The following is a 22,679-nucleotide window of genomic DNA, read 5'->3' as shown; positions in this document are numbered from 1 at the left end:
CGGGCATCTTGTATTTCTGTGTACACACATCCGGTATATATTTGAAAGTGGTCTGAAGGAATGTGAGTTGGTGCTTGTGAAGGTTAAGAGGAATGTGTGTCTGCACACAAACCCTAAACAGAGTATGTTTGTATGTGTGTTTGTGTGAACAGTTTGGTCTGGCCCGATACTGTTACTGTGTTGGATGTGATTTTGTGATGGATGTCACCCATCGGTTTGTGCACTGGCATTTTGAAGCCTCCAATTTGTCATTATTGGCCAAAAATGACAAATTCGAGGCTTGTTTTTTAGCAACCAGAAATGACACAAGACTGTGGAGCTAAGTACAACTAAATGTTGAATAAGAGGGAAAACACACTGTGAAAGGATTAAAGTTGTAAGACGAAAACACAGACAACTCCCAGACCGGACAACGCCGTGGTAGCGACCTGTCAATCACAATGTAGCCACGCCCTAAATTTTAAAAAGAATTGTCCGCATAATCTACTCTCCAAATGCACACACATCTGCATCCATGGTGACGTTGTGCTGCTCCACCCAAAATGTATACATGATGTGGCCACTTTGACGTCTCTGGAAATACTAATTTGATTTACTGAAAATCTAATATTTTTGCTTTTTCCAAACAGCCGGTCCACACGCGAGCGCGCATGTGCGAAAGCGCATGTGTGCCGACCCGCTACATTTATACGCTTAAAAAGTTACAAACAGTCCCTTTAAGTATATTTGGTTAATAAAACATCTGTAGTAAACGATACGAATCAAATTTTACACAAATATAATATTGCCTAGCCTGTAGGCTATAATAAAGCCAACTTAGAATATGATATCTGTTGTTATATGCCTATAGATTAAATTGGATAATGAACAGAAATAATGATTAAGCTAGCTATGCATTTACAAAAGAGACGCAGTTATGCAGGTGTTTAGGGTTGCGCACCTAGACTCACTAGGTAGCCAAAAATCAGAGGTACTTCGTACTGGTGAGTACCAGCTCATTTCAGGCACTGCCCTTGACTAAAGTTAGGGCCGAGATCACGGTCTTGGGTTCATATTAGAAAAAAAGAAGACACTGATTTGAAGCATGAGATGGACAGTCATGCACTTTGTACGCCAGACTGTCCTCTCTGTGACTTTTCACTGCAAAAGTACATAATGTTACTCCCTGCAAAGAGACGACATGTTACCAGTGAACACAAATCAAGTTTACATTAGTGACGGTAATTTCACGTAATGTTATTGACCTTTAAGTTGTGTAACCTACACATTATTAGCCTGAGGGAGAGAGCAAGAGGAAGAGAGAGAGAGAGAAATAAACATATAATTGAAAGCCATACAGTATATTTCTATGTGCAGCTCAATAAGAAGAAGAGTTAGTTAGTTAGTTTAGGTTTAAAATTCTGTTTAAATACACAGCTTCAGGCTAAAAATGTAGTTATTACACATGTGTGTCAAACTCTGGTAATTAAAATGAGTGAGAGACAAAGACTTTCATCAGCTGGTCTGTGTGCATTAATTATCTGTTCCCACGCCATGTGCTCATTACCTCTACTTTCAGTGATGAGTCGGGGTGTCGTATATCGTTCCCAAAGGACACACAAACACACACACCACGGCCATATGAGCTGCTGGATAAGAGCCACGTTTGTGAGCCGTGTCATCTACACGACAGTCTGCAGCCACAACAGCTCTTTGTCTGCCGGAGTGAAACCAAACTTCACACGAGAGACGTTGCCTGAGATGGCCCCACGCTGAGCTCTCTGTACGACTGTGTGCAGGTGATTGTTCGTGTTGAAGGATTGCTTTGCTCAAATAAAGCTTGTTACCATAAAGATGTTTTTTTTTTGCAAGTTTCAGCCCCTTTCCTGCTGAGCTTTTTCAAAAGCATACCATTAACATTCTTTGAATAATTTCTGACTTCCAGACAGGCGAATAGTTTCAGTTCTTTTGTCTGCGTCTGCAGCATCTCAAGAATGGCTAACTGGAGCGTGTTTTTGCGCTTTACAAAGAAACGTTAAAAGAAAAGGCCTTTTACACTGAGCCAGAGATGCTCACAAGTCATTTATTAAAAGTCCAAGTCTCTCTTATGGTTGTAACAAGCTTTCTATGATCTGCTGCATGTCATCCGGTCTGTTTAGATCACTGCTATATCTAAGGAATTCAAAGCATTTTCTGTGTCATCACTCCTTTATCTATTAGCACACAGTATCAGCATTGATTAGTTGCTTGTTATATGGTCATTTGAAACAGGCTATATCAATACAATTTGAAAAAAACACACAAAGAAAACATTCTTTTAAAGTAAATAACTATATTTTGGCCCTAAAAATTTATGTAGACTAACGTTAAGCAGGGTAACAGGAAAATATTGCTTTAGGCATGCAATAATAACCTTTTTTTCAGTAACAGAGTGCAACCGTATTGTTCTCCAACTAATGACACAATGATAATTTAACACATCTCTCTAGCCCCTCTCAAGTCACTGTGTTTGCGTACTTAAGTAAGGCCACTTCTGGAGTTATTTGAACCCAAACCACGATCTTTTCCTAAACCTAATCAAGTCGTTTTGTTGCCTAAACCTGACCAAGTTGTTTCCTGTGAAGACAGAAGTTTATTTTGAAAAGCCTGTATGCATGTAACGAGCGGAAGTTGACACGTGCGTCGCCTGTTGCTGGACATTCGTAGGAAAACACAAAAAAATGAATGTATAACTTTTCGCCAGATATCATACGAACTGTTGTATGATGACACGTTGACCCTAAACACATCCGGGGGAAGAGTTTCCAAAACAGCTTACAGCTGCATCACCGGGTGATGATAATTAACAAAGCAAAATAAAGGTACAGCAGCTTTCCAAACTGTGATTACCTGCTACTGCACATCTCAAGCAAGTTTCCAGTCTGTGCCGGAACCAACAGCTGGTTTCATTAATCACAACAGGGGAAAAACTGATGCTGCAGTTTACTGTGACAACAGGTTGTGTTGTCACAGTAAACTGAGAGTTTGTATGTATTCGTGCAGCCTTCCTCTTTCCATCTGAATGCACCATTAGAAAAGAGAGGAAAACAAATATTTAAAGTTGATTTTCCTTTCTGTACCACCTTTCTTTTCATCTTTAAAATAACACGTAAAATTACTACTTTATAATACTATATTACTATATAATATATAATACTATATTCTCCTAATATTGTGATTTTATTTCCTGAAATGGTATGGCTTTATTCTCATTAAATTACATCTTCTTTCTCTATGACTTAATGAATGAATATTAATATTCATTATTATTAATGAATAAAGTCATAATATTGCGACTTTTTTCTCATAAAGTTATGACTTTATTCTCAAAGTTATGTATTTATTTTCATAATAATACAACTTGTTACAGTTATTGCTTTATCCTCATAATATTATAACTTTATTCTCATAATATTATATATTTTTTCTCATAAAGTTATTACTTTATTTTCATTATATTATAACTTTATTGTCATAATATTGCATATTTTGTCTCTTAAAGTTATTGCTTTATCCTCATATTATAACTTTATTCTCATAATATTAAAAAAAAATCTCATGAAGTTATTACTTTATTTTCATAATATAATAACTTTATTCTCATAATATTACATATTTTTTTCTCATAAAGTTATTACTTTATTTTCATAATATTATAACTTTATTCTCATAATATTACATAATCTTTCCTCATAAAGTTATTACTTTATTTTCATAATATTATGACTTTATTCTCATAATATAAAAAAAAAAATTCTCATAAAGTTATTACTTTATTTTCATAATATTATGACTTTATTCTCATAATATTACTTATTTCTTCTCATAAAGTTATTACTTTATCCTCATAATATGACGTTTTTTCTTGTAAAGTCGTGATCTTTTTCTCGTAATATTATGACTTTATTCTCGAACTCTCCGATTTTTTTTCCCCTTGATGTGGTCCTAGTACTCTGTCGTACTTTTCCATGTCCATTCAGTGACAGTACAGGAGTGACAGGGTTCTGTCTGCTATGGGGTTCATACTGCAAGCTACCTGAGATGAAAATAAATGCAGTGTTTGAGATAAATGAGTTTCTTCAACCCGTTAATCTGGAAAACCTCGTGAGAACAAGAACATTTGAAATGGCTGCAACAACGCAGAAATTAAAACAAGCTCTGATGCTTGAACTTTTGTAGTGTGCGTGTGGTAACGTCGGTGGTCGAACACCTGGACGTTATTCTTTTGCTGCACACACACTTTGCTGTTCTGTACTGTAGAGTCAGACGATGCTTCAAAGGTGAAATGTGCATAGCCTGTATTAAAGAAAAGAAAAACCAAGCACTCTACATTTTTCTTCCTCTCATCTGTATTTAGGCAACAGTCCCGCATCCAGCCAGTGAATTTCTGCAGCGTGACTCCTTTCATCATTTCCATGAAAAAAAGTGTCAAACAAGCATTTTCCAGAGACGCTCATCAATTAATCACACACACGACTCTTTCTGTCTGTCGCGCTGTTTCTTAAAACATCCACAGATATGAAACACTGTAAGAGGAGATGGAGTTCACAGTTGCATCACTCACTGAGATCTTCTTTCACATCCGGATGAGGAATGTTTGATTTAACCATTTGCCACTCACACTCACGCACAAACACAAACACAAATAACCAGGGTAAATATTACCTTAGAGGTGCCACTGCTATCTGCGGACGGAGTCACTCAACTCGGGTTATTCACAAATCTCACTCAGGTTGCATCATTTCCATTTAAGCGGGAACATCTTCACCTGAATTTGTGCCGCTGGTGTCCACTCACCTCTGTTTCTGTCTTGCTGTTTATGCATTCATGCTACACATTTTTATGAATACAACACGTAATACACTGTCATGCATTACATATGGATGGTATTGGTTGATTTTATAGCTACTTCTTATTCTGGTTTCAACCATCTGGAGTCCTGCTGACGTGTTCATCACATCAGGGTGAGAGTAAGAGGAGGTGCTGGACGAAGATGTCATCAGGACAAACGCTGTCCTCTCCACAGTGGTTTCTCACCAACCGTTCAACTTCCAAAGCACACCAGGCGAACTTCACTACACAAATACACTCTGAAGTTTTTACCACATCATCATCTGGGAAAATAAGAGTCTCAACCTCCTCCAGCTCCTCCTCGCTCTCTGTTGTTTTATGTTGTATTTCCCTTGAAACTGGATATGGAGTATGTCCCCACGGCGTGTTTGTGTTGTTATGGCTGCGGTCACAAAACACAGACTTTATACGACTGATTGATGGCAGCGAGAATAATGAGCTAGCATTTATTTAGTGTTTCTAAGAAGAGGTGCTTCTCTGTTCAAAAGGTGAACATCCATCAAGCCTGTCAAGACTTCTCTACTGATTCAACTACTGACAACATTTCCATGAAATTCACTGGATTTTCAGGAAGACACCCAGTGGGTGCCACCCTCAAAGCAACATGTTCACTTAGTCCACAACCATAACTTACATGATCGATTGCAATGAGACTTTGTGAGCACATTAAAGGGTCAGATTACCAGTATAGTACCTAAGCAGACAATTTTAATGTGCCCAAAAGGTTTATGTGAGTAAGATTTCTTTTGTAACTCTCAAAATCAATTTGAAAACATTTGAAAAACTACAGCAACATGTCATTCAATGCATTAATGTTCCAGTTACTCAGGATAATCCACACAGTACAGATGAGTCTTTCCACTAGAGCTGCAACTATTAATCGATTAGTCGTCAACTATTAAATTAATCGCCAACTATTTTGATAATCGATTAATCGCTTTGTGTAATTTTTTCAAGTCAAAAAGTCAAAAATTCTCTGATTCCAGCTCCTTAAATTTGAATATTTTCTGGTTTCTTTACTCCTCTATGACAGTAAACTGAATATCTTTGAGTTGTGGACAAAACAAGACATTTGAGGACATCATCTTTGGCTTTGGGAAACACTGATCAACATTTTCTGATATTTTATAAACCAAACAACTAATCGATTAATCGAGAAAATAATCGACAGATTAATCGACAATGAAAATATTCGTTAGTTGCAGCCCTGCTATCCACAGGAGGAGGAAAAAAAACTAAATGAACTAAACTAAAACCAACTTTAATGCTAAATTAACATTATGATTACCATCATCATGGGTGCCAATTTTCTGAAAGATTATTTAGATTTAATTGATTTTAGATTTCTATGGGCATATTTCTTATCCACATGACGATCAAATCTCACAAATTGCACAACAAACTTCACAGGAAAAAGTTAAACAAATTTAAAACACAAAACTGTTTTTGCATGAGGCCCGGTGTTTTCACAGCTCTGAGGAGCACAGATGAAATTAACCTCCGCGGTACTACAGTATGGCAGCAATATGCTTCAGATATATCCAGACCTCTGCACCTAAAACCCAAAAAACTATCTGCATGGCAAACACCACTAGGAGTAAGTAAGAAAATATTTTTCGTAATGTGGGTGAACTGATCCTTAAATGACCCCCTGATCTTGTTTTTTTCCTCTCTTGCACCACGCCCAGAGCTAAACCCTCATCATCATGTTTACCACCCCATCCATCGCTTTTAAGTTGTGGAGCTACAAGTGGGCCTTTCTGGTATTTTTTGTTTTTTGTTTCTTTTTAGTTTAGTAGTTTTTAACATTTCAAGCATAACTCTGAATCTGGTTTTGGTCCAATAACAACATGTTTGTGTGTTTGTGCTCTTGTACGTCCACCTTGTGAGGGTCAGTTAAGGTTTTAGACTGTGAGTGATGATGTTCTTGGAAAGTGAGGACATTTTATACTTAAACTTTATTTCTGTCATCACATATTTATACATACATGAAACGTACATGAACCTCTGCATTTAACCCATCATGTGCATTCGGAGCAGAGGGCTGCTGTGAAGCCATTTGGGGTTCGCTCAAGGACACTTTGACATGTGGACAGTTGGAACCAAGGGATTGAACTGTCTTTTAACTGTGGTTAAAGGACGACCCGCTCTTTCCCCTGAGCCACAGCTGACCCCCGATTATTTTCTTGGCCTTTTTGCCTTTAATGGATAGTGACAGTTATAAAAGGGAGAGAGAGGGAGAGGGGACGACCTGCAGCAAAGGGCCATAGGTCGGATTCAAGCTCTGGGTCGCTGCGGCAAGGACTCAGCCAAAATATGGTCGATCCTCACCTCTTCGAAGGGCTCCTTGAGGGATAAGACTTGGTTTAAAGGTCCAATTAAGAGTAAGATTTAGGTTAAGGTCAGGGTAAAAGGAACGGTGCCATCCTGGATCATTGTTTTGGCTCCGACACAAGCTGAACGGAGGAAGAACCAGAATCTGAAGGTGTGTGTTTGTCGGTCCTTGCATGCCAAGTGCTGACCCAGTTCCTCTGCTGTGGTTGGCATCACCTCGGGTGCACGGAGAGACATTCACACAACTGCAAACACGCACAGATCAAAAAGCAGCAACGTGATTGTGTTTGAATCTGCACATCAACGAGAGCCAGGTGCCATAGAAACCTTGTGCTCAAGTGTTAAAGTAAGTGTGTTGACCTTGGCTGTCTGAAAGAGAGACTCAGCGCTCCTGGGTCGCCAGGAAAAGGCCATTTTCCAGCATGTTTATCCAAAACACACACACACACACACACACTAAACTCCTTTTCTCGTGATAAAAATAAGCATAAATTGGTGCTCTTTAGTCGGTGACGATGATTCAGTTTGACTCTTGTTGAGGCGCCCCGCCCATGTATGTTGTCTGACTCATGGTTTACCGTGTGTTTGTGTGTGTGTTTGCCAAGCGTTTACATATTCATGGTGGAATTCCTCGAGGAGGAATATTTAAATGATGCAGGAAGATCAAGTAATAAAAGTTTTTTTTATTCCACATTAAAATGCAAAATCAGACTTTCTCTTCCAGCAGAAGGCTCTCATCAGGGAGAACATTAACCTGAAGGAGAAACCAGGCTGTGATGTTCATAAATCTAATTAATTAGTTGTAGTAGAATCCATTACAAGCTTTACAGCGCATAAATAAATGGCATGACACCTATTATTATACACCATCACTTGTCCATCTCTATTGCAGTCATCTTATTTTCAAGCTAATGTGCAATAATAAATAATAATAAAAAACATTTATATGTGTAAAAACTTGCATACAGTCCCTTTAACACTACGAAGGCTTGTTGACAAACAGGGGGAAAATGCCTATACGCTATAAAGGACTATCATATGCAGAAATTGACTGTCTCCTAGCAACACCAGCTCTCAAATGTCATTGAAAACGCCCTCACAGAGACCCGAGTTTCAGACACTGTCTCCAATAATAAGTCAAAACTGTTTTATCCTCTTTATTTAAAAAACTGCTAAAGATATGCAATATGTGCTGCGGTATCATTTTAGTTCAGTTAAAGTTAAGTTTAAAACCTTCCACAGAAAGTTGGGGATTTAAAAATAAAGTGGATTTTAAACAATGATGGAGCCACTTGTCTTGCAGTGATGAAAGTTAAACTGCTCCAGCATTTTGAAGCACATTTCTGAAGTTGAACATGTGAATGACCCTCACATGCCTCAGATATAGTGTGTGTGTCTGCAGGGGACGAGCACCAGCAACACAAAATATGACTCAGGCGCCCCAGGTTTGTTTTTCACAGTAATTACACTGTTCAAACATGACACGTAGTTAAAGTTGGTATTCTGTGACTGCAGTAAAAGGATGAATGACAGCGGAGAGAAAACACAGTTGAACTGATAGTAAACAAGAGACAGGTGGGCGGGAAAGTGCTGCAGGTAGAACAAGAAAAGAAGAAAAGGACATTTAAGAATGAGAGATAAACGAGGGAACGCCGAAGGCAGGAAAGTAGAGAAAAGGGAGAGATACGCTAGAAGTGAGTTAGGTTGCTGTTGTTGGAAAAGCAGGTCGGCTTCCACAGATCCTAATAAGTCTTCTCTCACACATTCATCTCACCATCCTGACAACATGGGAGGAGCTAGGGGGGTCCGGGGGAATCCTCCGCCGGGGAGATTTTGTTTCCCATTTGTGGCAGCTATATGCACTACTTCTCTGTCTGTCTTTCTGTATGTCCTCTGTCCTCCAATGACAATGTTAGGGCGCACATAGAAGGCAATATTTGCCCAGTAATAGCACTTTTTCCCCATTAATTTGCCGCTCCAGTCAGAGAGACGGCGGGGAAATGACACAAAGGTATTTTAAAAACAGTTGGGGTAGCCCTCCCCCCTTCGGTCCTGCCTGCCTGAGAGTCTTTACATTCATTACATTCATTCACTAAACAATGTGGGGCACTCACACACTTTGAGTTGAAAGTGTTTGACCTTCTGTGGCTCATTTTGCTGTGCATTTTTTCCCCACGTGTGAGTGCATGTGAGATGTGTACATCTTTGTCTTTACAAACATACTGTAAGTGTGTGCCCGTGCCCTTTGCCCACTTGTTCTTGCGCTCTCTCGGGTTTTCAGGCTTGCCGTCATTGTGCTTCTTTTGTCTGCGGCTGCTTTTGTTTAACTAGCGGTTCGCCAGTAAAACAGCGGTGGTTAGCTGCTAAACCAGCTCACTGGTTTTGTGTCTCAACACAGCAGCACCACGGCAGAGTTACATAACCGCCAGAAGTCCCAAACAAAGAAGTGTTAGGAGCACTAATCCATCACCAAAGACCCAACCCAGCTCCTGGCCCCTGCAGGAGATGGGTTCACCCTCCTAAGAGAGATGTTTTGGATTCACAGCTTTACTTTCAAACCATTCTTAAAATAGTTCAAATCCTTATGACTGATATGATCGTTGTATTCCTCTCTTATCTACTATGTGATGCACACATTTCTGCGCTTTTCACCTGATGAGTGGCTGTTGTTGAAAGTTGACGAAGTGATACTGAATCTGAGTCGGCGTCTGTCATTGGCTGGATTATATGCGAGGTCACAGCGAGAGCAGATTTATGTCCTCGAGAGCAAACCGACGACGTTAGATTGAAAAGCAGAGTTCAAACCAGGGCCACTGAAGACAAGTGTGATGAGTCAGTGCATGTCCATAGATATGTGGTGTGTTAATGCACACATGTGGGTGTGTGTTTGTGTGTTGAACTCAGGAACGTTACCTGCGTTTCAACCACAGCAGTAGCACTGAACGTGGCTGATTGGTCAGATCCTCACTATCTGGCATCCATCCAAAAGGCGCAACAGAGTCTGAGGACATGATCATCATCATTTCAGGGACTTTATAAAGCTGTGAGAAACTGAAAAAACACACCACACATTATAACATCTCCGAAGGCTTTTATTTCTACGTTGTATCTTGTTACAGTTGTGTATGATAAAATCTAAAAATTAGACATTTGTCCAAGTTAAAAATAATGAATACATCCACTCAGAGCCTCCAGCTGCAGATGTTGCCAGGTACACCTGGTGCAGAGGTGTAACATCATCAGCAACTGTGAGTAGGTTACACGTTTTGAGAGTAAAAGTAAAATATAGCAAGGATAAAACATGATGTTCCAAAAAATAGAGCTAAAGAAAAGGTTAAGAAAGAGCAACATCTAATAATAAAAATGCCTCTACTTTAATAATAATAATAATTATTATTATTATTATTATTAATAATAATAATAATAATAATAATATAATAATAAATACAAATCTACTTTTGCTCCATGTCTAATTTATTTTAATTAATTTTTATTTTTTTTAATTTCCATTCATTTTCACTGTTATTTTAACTCAATATTATTTCTATTTCTATGTATATATAATATATATTTATAGTTATTTTTATTCTCTATTTTATTGGTTGATATTACTTTATGTGTTCGTAGAGGCATTTTTATTATTACTATACATTTTTTGAGAGCTGCTATGGTGGAGAGACTGTGAACGCACACATCTCAAGGCAGTCCTTGAGTCTGGCATTCAAAGTGGGTCACATAGCTGGAGAGGGTGGGGGTGGACTGCATCGCACGCTACACCTCCCTCTCCCAGTCTCTGGGGACAGTTGAACCAGTTTAAGTAAAATATGATGCCAGGGTTTATTCTGCTCCTTTTGGTTTTCTTTGTGTTGGTGGAACTCTCTCCATGCTGGCGTCCCCCGTCATCTGAAAAGTGCACTATTTGTATATTTCGGAAAACGTCAAAAAAATAAAATCTGGTAAAAGGTACATCACCTCCTGTGAAGGAAAATGACGTGTGTTGTGTAAATATTTATCCTCCAGTGAAGAGAACCTCACATTGACATATTTTATATTAAACTGGTGCACTTTTCTATTTTCACCCCTTCCTCATATACTGAGTATGACTCACTGGTCTGATTCATGCCTTCCTGTGACACATCGTAAAATCCTCCTTTTTTGAGACATACATTGATTAAAGTTTATAAGGTGTTCTCAAAATGCAGCCAATTATTAACCAGGTAATAAGTGACCAAGTTCACCAAAAGAACACCAGCTTCCTTCAGTCAAAGTCACCTTTCTAATCCCTGAATTGATCACGTTTTTTCCCAGGGTTACACTGTTATATGAAGCCAACAGAAGCCTTTTATAAATCACAAATTAATCACACATTTTTATCCGTTCAAAATGTACCTTAAAAGGAGATTTGTCAAGTATTTAATACTCTTATCAACATGGGAGTGGACCAATAGGCTTGCTTTATACAAACGTATGTATATATTTATTATTGGAAATCAATTATCAACACAAAACAATGACACATATTGTCCAGAAACCCTCACAGGTACTGCATTTAGCATAACAAATTTGCTAAAATTATAACATGGCAAACTGCAGTCCAACAGGCAACAACAGCTGTCAGTGTGTCAGTGTGCTGACTTGACTATGACTTGCTCCAAACTACATGTGATTATCATAAAGTGGGCATGTCTGTAAAGGGGAGACTCGTGGGTACCCATAGAACCCATTTTCATTTACATATCTTGAGGTCAGAGGTCAAGGGACACCTTTGAAAATGGCCATGCCAGTTTTTCCTCGCCAAAATTTAGCGCAAGTTTGGAGCGTTATTTAACCTCCTTTCTGACAAGTTAGTATGACATGGTTGGTACTGATGGATTCTTTAGGTTGTTTAGTTTCATATGATACCAGTATCTTCACTCTAGCTTTAAAACTACAACCTAAAAATCGCAAGTTGTGTTAATGCGTTAAAGAAACTTTGACAGCCCCTGTTACATGTAATTAACATGAAGTTGAGACATTGCATTGCAGCACAATTGTAAAATACAAAAATACTACTCTGTGCAGAAAGTGTGTTTTTTTTTTTCAAATGAGAAAAAAAATAGATTGAGATAAGAAAGATTTTTATCTGAGAAAATTTATGGTATTTCAGAGGCATGCATCGTGTATTTTGGAGCTCACTGGATAATTTTGGTTGCAGTTACAACTAAATATTTTCACAGGCAGGTTTTTCTTCTTTGGGAGTGGATGCCCTGCCCTGAAACAAAAACATACAGCTGGAAGCCTTTTTGGCTTCTTAAAGACTTGTGCTTCTGTGGCGGGAAATGTGTCGTGTTTGTTTCCCATTCATGACAGCAGCTACTGATGCTGACAGCTGATATTTAACATCGCTGTTTGCTGACATGACATAGAGTGAACGTAACAGAGCTGCTGGTGTGTAGATGTGAGTTATATGAAATCACAGATGAAGCTCTGTCTGGCCCGGCCGGCAGCATCAAGGCCACTGGGAGGGGCGGGCGAGAAAATGAACCTGGCGATCAAAAGAAAATAAGGGGGCTTGTTCGGGGCGTAATGAGTTTCGCCTCTATGTTTTCATACAGAGCTTATTTTGTTCATGTCACACCCTCACATGCAGACATCAAACACACACTGGTCTCTCTTTACCTGAACCCACCTCCTCTCACGTGTCAGGTTTATTTTGCCAGCGGTAACTGCTGTTTGCCGTCCTCTCGTGAGGTGGTTCAACTACATGTTTCTGCTCTACAGAGAGTGTTTACACTGCAATTAGGCGCTGCGGGTTTGAGGTAAACAAGCCAGAATGTAGGTCATATATGCTCAATGTTACACTCTGAGATTGAAGCCAAAACAGGGCGGCTGTGGGTCGGGTCGTCTGACAATGGAGATGCTTTGAAGTGACAATAGATGTGTATCTTTGCACCGCAGGGGAAACCCACTTTACATTGTCTCCTGTGTGCATTCCTGCATTATGTTCATGTTCAGTTATTGTCTTTAGGGTGGTTCCCTGACACGAGGAAGACATTTCAGTTATCTCCCCACGTGCATGTGTTCTTTTTTTTCCCATAATTATCATCCAGAGCAGTTGCAAACAGAACGAACTCTCTGCCCCTGTGTGCATTTGTTTTGTCGAACTAAAAGCAACGTCGATGGAGAACGTCGGTATATCTGGTCTGTTAACTCAACCCGTTCTCATTACCAGGGCGTCAAATACCGACGCTTTGTGACGGCCGTCGACTTATGATACCGCAGCGGCGGTAGGAGACTTTTTCACTGTAACAACGTAGTAGTTTTAAGCTTAACCATGTTGTTTTTTCCTAAACCTAACTAAGTGGTTTTGTTGCCTAAATCTAAGCAAGTGTTTTTATTTAATTCACAACATTAAGCACGTGTTTACTGCGACCGAAAAGGGGTCTGACAAAACGTCAGTATGTGATGAGTTGTGATGAGAACGTGTTGGTACATTTGACCTTCTGTAGGCTAAAGTGATTATGTTGCACATTAAGCATTGCTTGCGTCTTCGCTGTTAACACAGCATTCAACCCCTCACATTCTGGCCTATAACTTACTGTATGTATTTAATTTCAAAGCCATTTTGACAGGAATGGTTTGTTTGAAAATTGAAACAATTTCCTTTCCTTTCCTTGACCCTGAAGGTAAATATCATACGTTTTGCATCTTGCTGTGAGCATTAAAAAAATGCTGGTATTTTTGAGTAAAGACTCTTAATTGAATATATTAGTGTTAGATTTAAAGATTTCATCTCATCTGAACACTGTGGAAAAAAGCAATATATTCCTACAATCCTTTCTCACCACTCTCTCTCTTTCATTAATACCCATTTTGTTCTTGGTTTACTGATGCTCATCCTCCCCAAGGTACAACTATAGTCTCTCTCTCACACACATACACAAACCTACAGAGAGAGACAATGGAGACCCCGGGGATGGAAAAGAGAGAAGCTTGAAAACCAGGTCATGCATTGATGGTGACTTGAAGGACATTTGATCTGCAGCGAGGAGGACCTCTGTTTACTTCCTCGCAACTCTTCTACTGGCTCTCTCACACATGAAGAGAGAGATGAAAACTATTTGTGGTTTCAGGGGGAGTTACTGTAAAGCCAAAACCTGCAGACAGTGCTCTCTGACAGAAGTTCAAGGTGGATGGATACACTCCTGTCAAGAAATAGTTCCAACTTGTAACTCGAGCTAAAATCACAAATTGTTGTTCATTGATTTCTCCTCCCGTATGGGTTAAATAAGCAAAACCCTCTGAGACCCGACCGACTTTATTGTCTTTCAGAGGCTATAGCAGGTTCAGTTTTAGAGCGAGAGTGAATGTACAGATATCATCCACTGTGTTGATTTGACTATGACTTGACCAAAACAGCATGTGATTATCATAAAGTGGGCATGTCTGTAAAGGGGAGATTTGTGGGTACCCATAGAACCCATTTTCATCCACATATCTTGAGGTCAGAGGTCAAGGGACCTCTTTGAAAATGGCCATGACAGGTTTTTCCTCGCCAAAATTTAGCGTAAGCTCGGAGCGTTATTTAACCTACTTGGAGACAAGCTAGTATGACATGGTTGGTACCAATGGATCCCTTAGGTTTCCTAGCTTCACATGGTCCTCTAGCTTTAAAACTGAGCCCACTACAACTTCCAAAAGTTAAATGTGCTCTATTCATCACTTATCTTGTTCAGGGAAGCCGGAGGTTTCATGATGTCTGATGATGAAACTGCATGTATCATTTCATATTTGCAATAAGTCGTCATCATCAGTACAAGTGTTCAGTCAGTCGCTGTATTTGAGACAAACCAAAGGAATCCTCTCCTTTGTACTAACAGCCTGTCAATCCACACTTAATTATGAGTCGGCTGTTTAGATTAGTTGGACCGTCTCCTCCCCAAGCAAACCCTTTGATGCAGTTGCTAGGCAACCTCTGCACTCTCTCTCTGTCTCTCTGTCTGCCCTCCTTTCTCTCTGAGCAGCCAGCGAGCTCGTCTTGTCAGATGGAGTGGATGATGTAAGTCAGCTGTAACTGATTCAGAAACATGTGCACATCACACCGAGTAAAGCCGAGTTGTTATTCCCCACGTTAGGCTCAGTTTAGACTTTATATTGGCCCCTTTTTGTTTGCATTTTAGTACAATAACATGGCCAGAGAAGGCTAAATATGTGCAAGCCATATGGGAAAAAAGTGGCAGCTTATCACACTGAAGAAACAAAGCAGCGACACTCACAGATAAAAGGTTTCTATTGGTTTATTCTGGGCCAAAAAAAGATCTTTCCAGCAGGCAGATGCTACCCTTCATTCATAGAAATGAAGGCTATAATTTAAGGTGCTTTAGAGGCTGCAGTTTCTTGGATGAAAAGTGTCCTTGACTCTGCGTATAGTGCTGGAAATATAGGTTGGGATAATTCCTTTATAACTCTTATCATTCTGTTTCAATGAAAATATTGCACCAGGGCTGCAATTTCCTAAGATGAACAATATTCTTGTAGCCAAAGCTCTAGAGGATAACACTGATTTCTCACTCTGTTGGTAAAAAAAACATGATGGAAAATACACTCCAGTTTATTCACCGACCTCAAACCAATGCAGTCCAAAAGCTTACAACAGTTCTGCAATCAATCATGAATGTTATAATGTTGCGGGTTTTGTTGAAACAGGTTTAGAGAGGTGTTGATTTAACTTTGTGGCCATTATAGAGACTGCAGTTTGTGGTGCTGAAGATTTTAACCTTCATAACTGTAGTTTTAGCTACAGGCATAGGTGTACTTAATAAACTGGCAACTGATGTGTGAGGCACAACACACGACTACAAATTCAAGGACATGGAGGGAGTTTGGGTGGAAAAATCAAACCCATTATAAAATAAAGAGTAAGCAAACTGGTTCACAACAATCCTGCTGGCGTATATGTGGGAATAGAGAGGCAACCCACGCACACATCTTTTGGGGATGTAAAAAATTACTCATTTTGGGTAAATGGGAATGTTACAATAATATTTATTTTTATTTTTATTTTTATTTTTATTTTTATTTTTATTTTTATTTATTTTTATTTTTATTTATTTTTATTTTTATTTTCATTTTTATTACTCCTACAGACTACAGTGATGTTCTCTGTTGGTTTACTTTGTAAAAAATATATATATAATAGTGACAGAGTAGACTTTGAAGTGGAATTAAATTGAAGAAGAGAAGCCAAAAGTAAAAAAAAACATAAACAATTTTATTTCCTGTCTCAACTAAGTATCATTACAAAATATAAAAAAATACATATTCAAATAGGCCTACATATATTTATATACAAATATACATATTGCACACATATCTGTACAAATCATTACCTTCATAACGTGTTTTCTTTATTTTTATTATTTCTTTATTTCATTTACTTTTATTTTATTATAGTTTTATTTTATTTTTATTTTTTATTTTCATTTCATTTATTACTCCAACAGACTACAGTGATGTTCAATGTTGGTTTACTTTGTAAAAAATATAATTGTGACAGAGTAGACTTATAATGAAGTGGAGAAGCGAAAAATAAAAAAAACATAAGCAATATTATTTCCTGTCTCAACTTGGTATCATTACAATATATAAAAAAATATATACATATATGTATATAAAAAATATACATATTAAACACATATTTGTACAAATCATTCTCTTTTTAACATGTTTTCTTTATTTTTTATTATTTCTTTATTTCATTTACTTTTATTTTATTATAGTTTTATTTTTGTTTTATTTTCATTTCCATTTCATTTATTACTTCTACAGACTACAGTGATGTTCTCTGTTGGTTTACTTTGTAAAAATGTAATAGTACCAGAGTAAAGTAAAAAACATAAGCAATTTTATTTCCTGTCTCAACTTGGTATCATTATAATATATATATATATATATATATATAAATACATATACAAATAGGCCTACATATATGTATATAAAAATATACATATTGCACACATATTTGTACAAATCATTACCTTTTTTATTTATTTATTTATTTATCTAATTTAAATAGAAAATCTTCATGTGCATCCTGAATTATTGTGAACAATCAAAATAAATCAAACAATTAAAATCCATTATCGATTAGTGAGAGCGCGCCCCTGGCCACGCGCTCAGGTGCAGAGAGGAGGCGCGTGAAGAACACAAAAATGAAGCGTGTGGAACTTCCGGTGATTACCTTCAGAATAAAACTTGCCAAAGAAACACTTTACATTTAAGTTGGTTTAGGAACTTGGAAAACACGATAAAAAATAATGTGGCGAATAAAAATCCACTTGTGGTGGTTTGTAAAATACAAAACATCTCTCCCTTACCTCCTCTTGACACGCTAACAATACTCCATGCTCTTATTTTGAAGGAAGGTGCATATAGTTTCCGGTGTTACAGTGTCAGAGGTCCCCTAGCTTGATGCAGGTTGTGCTGTCGACAGCCTGCAGCTTGGAGAAAACAAATCAGACTAATTTATCCCGGGTTTTTTATACTCGTTCCGGAAGATGGTGGCTAAACAGAGGATCCGCATGGCCAACGAGAAACACAGCAAGAACATCACGCAGAGAGGAAACGTAGCCAAGACGCTGGTGAGCTGACAGCCAGCATGACATTACTGTTAGCACAGATAGGAGCTGAACACAGCAGCATGATGAGGAGGAGGAGGAGGAGGAGGAGGAGGAGGATGATGATGATGATGATGAGGAGGATGAGGAGGATGATGAGGAGGAGGAGGAAGAGGATGATGATGATGATGATGAGGAGGATGAGGAGGATGATGAGGAGGATGAGGAGGAGGATGATGATGATGATGAGGAGGATGATGAGGAGGAGGATGATGAGGAGGAGGATGAGGAGGATGATGATGAGGATGAGGAGGATGAGGAGGATGATGAGGATGAGGAGGAAGAGGATGATGAGGAGGAGGAGGATGAGGAAGAGGAGGATGAGGAGGAAGAGGATGATGAGGAGGAGGAGGAGGATGATGATGAGGAGGAGGAGGAAAAGGAGGAGGAGGAGGAGGAGGATGATGAGGAGGAGGATGATGAGGAGGAGGAAGAGGAGGATGAGGAGGAGGAGGATGATGATGATGAGGAGGAGGAGGATGAGGAAGAGGAGGATGATGAGGATGAGGAGGAGGAGGATGATGAGGATGAGGAGGATGAGGAGGAGGATGATGAGGAGGAGGATGAGGAGGAGGAGGATGATGATGATGAGGAGGAGGAGGATGAGGAAGAGGAGGATGATGAGGATGAGGAGGAGGAGGATGATGAGGAGGAGGAGGAGGAGGAGGAGGAGGAGGAGGAGGAGGAGGAGGAGGAGGAGGATGCCAGCTGTGTGTTTCCTGCTATCACACATAATGTCATACAGCAACACCTTTACAGCCTCCTCTCTGTGATGTTTACAGATATGAAATAAAAGATGAGCAGGTTACATGATGATAATATAGGCTGTATAATAAATAACTGAAACCAGTGCTGCTCCTTGATGTATTGAATGACAAATTGTAAGTGTGAATATAGGAAGCACACACAAAACGTATAGGCTATACCTGGGTGGTGAAGCGATTAAAGGAAGAGTGTGTCTATTAGCAAATAAATGGAATATAATAATCATAACTATGTTTTCATTAGTGTATAATCACCTGAAACTAAGAAGCGTTGTGTTTTAGCTTAGAATGAGCCCTTCATATCTACCAAAGAGTATAGAAGCAAAGAGACGAAACTCCAGTGTTGGTTTTTTTTGCCGCCATTTCGGACTGAAAACCACAGGCGCAGTTTGAACTTTAACTTTAACCTCTCATCCATGTCGGCTGAAAAGTTGAGGTTGAAAGTCCATTGATGACCTTGGAAACGGCAGTTGACAAAAACAAACTGACCACAAGGTCCATTTAGTAGCTGTTCTCATTGTTTCCAAGATCAATAAGGGAAGGCTGAGGAGGATTGTGTGATACAATCAAAAGCTTCCATTTATCTCTCTATGGAATAAGAGCTATCTTCCTCCTGAGTCTGTGATTAATGTTTGCACCTTTAATGTTGACATCGTGAGTAAAATCTTGCAATCCTTACATGATGACCATAAAAGACTTTTCCACCCACCCTTTCTGCTTTAATATTTCATCATCAGAACAAAGGAAATGTGTTTTCTGTAGACAGTATATTTATTTTTTCTTCTTCCAACCACTCAAATACAACTTGCATTTCTTTCTGCTATATTAAAGGATGTTATATTCATTTTATTTATGCCATAATTACCCCACAGCGTAAACAGTTAACCTTGTGGTTTTTACTCGAGTATTTACTTTAAGGATGCTATTAGTATACTTATTTTAAGTATGCTTTCAGATTACTTTTATGTACTTATCAGAGATAAACTTAACAAAATTATACTAAAGTATACTTGGCTTATACCGACAAGTATACAGAAAATTCTAAGTATACTTGGCAAGTATACAGAAAAGTCCAAGTATACTTGGCTTATACTGGAAAGTATACAGAAAAGGCTAAGTACTATAAGCTCACTTAAGAAAACGTACAAGTATACTTGCAGTAAAAACTATTAAACTAGTAGTACTGAGAGTATACTTTAAAGTGTACTTTCATAAACTAAAAAATGGTTACTACTGACTACTTCTACTAACTGTACTGTACTAACAGTATACCTATACATTCACTTGCAGTATAGTTCATATAATAGTTGCAGTACAAAATACAACTTGGATGTAAACTAATTGTGTACTCAAAGTTTACTACTACTACATTTAAAGTATACTAAAATGTATACTTTTATAAACTAAAAAGTGGGCCAATTTAGTCCCAAGATCTATTGAAGTAGTATACTTACAAGTATACTACTAGTACATTGATATTAATACTTATTACATAAAGTATACTTGGGAATATACTTTAAGTATACTTCCTTTTTGCAAGAGTAGTGGGCCGGATTGGACCCCTTGGCGGGCTGGTTCTGGCCCTTGGGCCGTATGTTTGACACCCCTGATTTATGGGGACTTTAATAGGCTCACTCATCCCCTTTTAAAATCTTGCTAATAATCCCAGTCTGACAATTTATTATTATCCTCCCCTTCCTCTGTCACTAAATATAGTTTAAACAGTAGCTTAAAGGTCAAATACTGAGGCTGCTCTCAGGCTCTGTTTTCCACTTCCTCCAGCATCACTTCCCTCGCCAACAGCAGACAAACATGTAACGTCCAAAACAGATGACGTCATCTGGTGGAAGCTGTCGGGTTAAATCGGTCTAGACGGGCGACTCGTGCTGTTCCACTCATCTTTTCCACATGAAACGCTAACTTGGCACCCCTTCGGTGTATAATTAGACGCTTGGGTTTGTTGAGTGCCACCACAAAGTTGTTATTGTGGACATTTTGGTGAGCAACACCACAAACAAAGATAATGATATAATGTGTGGTGGCAGGTTTGAGGAGAAAGAGTGACCAAGCAAAAAAAGCAACAACAACCTGAGCAGTGGTGGAAATGAGAAACCTCGTTGTAAATCTATCCGTGTTCACGTTGTTTTACTTTTTGCTCTGCAGGCATCTGTCCCATTTCTGTTGTAGCAGTAATGCTAACGTGCTAACGTTATGTGTGTTTCCAATAGCGACCACAAGAGGAGAAGTATCCTGTGGGTCCCTGGCTGCTTGCCCTCTTTGTATTTGTTGTGTGTGGATCAGGTATGCACCTTTTATACCTACATACCTGTTTTAGAGCCAGAGTGAAGTTACAGGTATCATATGAAACTAGAAAAACTTAAAGAATCCATTGGTACCAACCATGTAATGCTAGTTTGTAAATAACGCTCCAAAGTTAGGCTAAATTTTGGCGAGATAAAAACTGGCATGGCGATTTTCAAAGGGGCCCCTTGAACTCTGACCTCAGGATATGTGAATGTAAATGGCTCCTACGGTACCCAGGAGTCTCCCCTTTACAGACATGCCCATTATGATGATCACATGTTTTTTTGCATGCAGTACAAATGTATTATTTTGAATATTTCTTTATACTGGGGCCCCTAAACAGTCTTGGAATTACATAAATTGTATTCATGTGTGATGATGTTAGTCCCCATAGTAGCCATTTCATTGTAGTAAGACCATTTTTTTAAAACCTGACCTCACTGTATAAAATGACCTGTGGTGACCTCTAGGATAATCACAGCCTCATGAAACTTTACAGCCACAAACTAAAGACCTAGAGCATTCAGAGGGTGGATGGTTTTCCTAGGTAGATTGACAATAAGGGGGTTTCTGGTCAGTTTCCAGAACAGAAGAGCTCGCCATCCAATAGCCGAAAAATGGAATTCTTGCAGAAATCTCCAAATGTCGAACACCTTTTATACCAAATCACAGCATGGCTTTTTCTATGGTGTTCCTCAAGGTCTTGGTGTCTTAATGTGGTATTTTGGAGGGATTCATGAAATGTTTTATCAATTCAATTGGTAAAAAATGGTTACTGTTAGCACCAAATGTGTGTAAGAAATGGTATCAACCAAAAAAAATTTGTGCAACAACTTATTAGAGCATGGAAATGGCACTGCTGACCTGCTATCCCACATAAGACGCCCTGTACCCCCTAAAAAAGACAAAAACAGGTCTATTGTGGCTCTCTTAGGGTTATTATAGTGGTTAATTACAGTAAGTAGTAAGATAATGTAGCTGATGTGCTGGTGGATTAAGATGATAATGGTAGTAAAGTAGTAGCGTCCCAGTAAGCCATGAGTGAGCCAGCATGAACAACACAGCTAAAAACTGATGCAGTTAAAAGGAGTTCAGCCATCATCCATTTTTATTATTTACACATGTGCTTTTCGTAATGTGACGTGTCAAATGTCTTCTGTGGAAAAAGCCCATGAATGTGCCAGGTTTTTACAGCTTTGTTTCTTTTATTTTTGGTTGTGCTCTCAGCCATATTTCAGATCATCCAGAGCATCCGTATGGGGATGTGATGCAGAGGGAGCGTCCGGACTCCCGTAGCCTCCTTCATGCCCTCACTGAGCCTGACTAGACCGCACCTGCACACACCCCAAACCCCTTCCAGAGGCCCAGAGACTGACGCCAAAGCTTCAGATCCGGCAGAACCTCAACGAGAGAGAGAAGCTTCCCCTCGACCACCAGCCCCTCCTGGGGACACCTCCCTGCCCTCGATCAGCGTTTACAGTGTTGCAGTCTGTGGTACTGACAGCTTTTCTATGGACAGTCTAAAACCACGCCGGCTGGAGAACATGTGTGTTTCATTATTCACTTGGCACCTGTGTGTGTGTGTGAAGTTTTGATGTGAGAGTGTGTGTGTGTGTGTAGCCAGTGATTCCTGCTGACAATGTGCCATATCTGTGTGTTCAAGTATTCGTCTATGTTACGTGAGAAGAGTCTTTTTTCAAATAAATGTCAAAAATTTAGCATCAGTTTGACTTCTGCTTTTGTAGACTCCCTG

The 22,679-nt window shown here is 39.0% G+C and overlaps 1 protein-coding gene across 1 annotated transcript; it reads left to right on the top strand.

Moving 5' to 3' along the window:
* Window positions 1-17,622: 17,622 nt before the first annotated feature.
* On the top strand, window positions 17,623-22,645 carry serp2 (stress-associated endoplasmic reticulum protein family member 2). The gene is made up of 3 exons (XM_074659717.1): window positions 17,623-17,822; window positions 20,851-20,923; window positions 22,154-22,645. Exons 1-3 carry the CDS (start codon window positions 17,739-17,741, stop codon window positions 22,192-22,194), a joined length of 198 nt encoding a protein of 65 aa, XP_074515818.1. The 5' UTR covers window positions 17,623-17,738; the 3' UTR covers window positions 22,195-22,645.
* The last annotated feature ends 34 nt before the right edge of the window (window positions 22,646-22,679 follow it).

Source organism: Sebastes fasciatus, chromosome 14 (genome assembly GCF_043250625.1).
Source record: "Sebastes fasciatus isolate fSebFas1 chromosome 14, fSebFas1.pri, whole genome shotgun sequence".
Taxonomy (NCBI): domain Eukaryota; kingdom Metazoa; phylum Chordata; class Actinopteri; order Perciformes; family Sebastidae; genus Sebastes; species Sebastes fasciatus.
Note: the sequence above shows the minus strand (reverse complement) of the source record. Positions and strands in the feature narration are given on the sequence as shown.

What these genes read in the sequence shown, in the direction of transcription:
- serp2 (XM_074659717.1), top strand. Translation starts at nt 17,739, where the DNA reads ATGGTGGCTAAACAGAGGATCCGCATGGCCAACGAGAAACACAGCAAG. An exon ending in GAAACGTAGCCAAGACGCTG is followed by an intron (nt 17,823 to 20,850) that starts GTGAGCTGACAG and finishes TGTTTCCAATAG; the next exon opens with CGACCACAAGAGGAGAAGTA. An exon ending in ATTTGTTGTGTGTGGATCAG is followed by an intron (nt 20,924 to 22,153) that starts GTATGCACCTTT and finishes TTGTGCTCTCAG; the next exon opens with CCATATTTCAGATCATCCAG.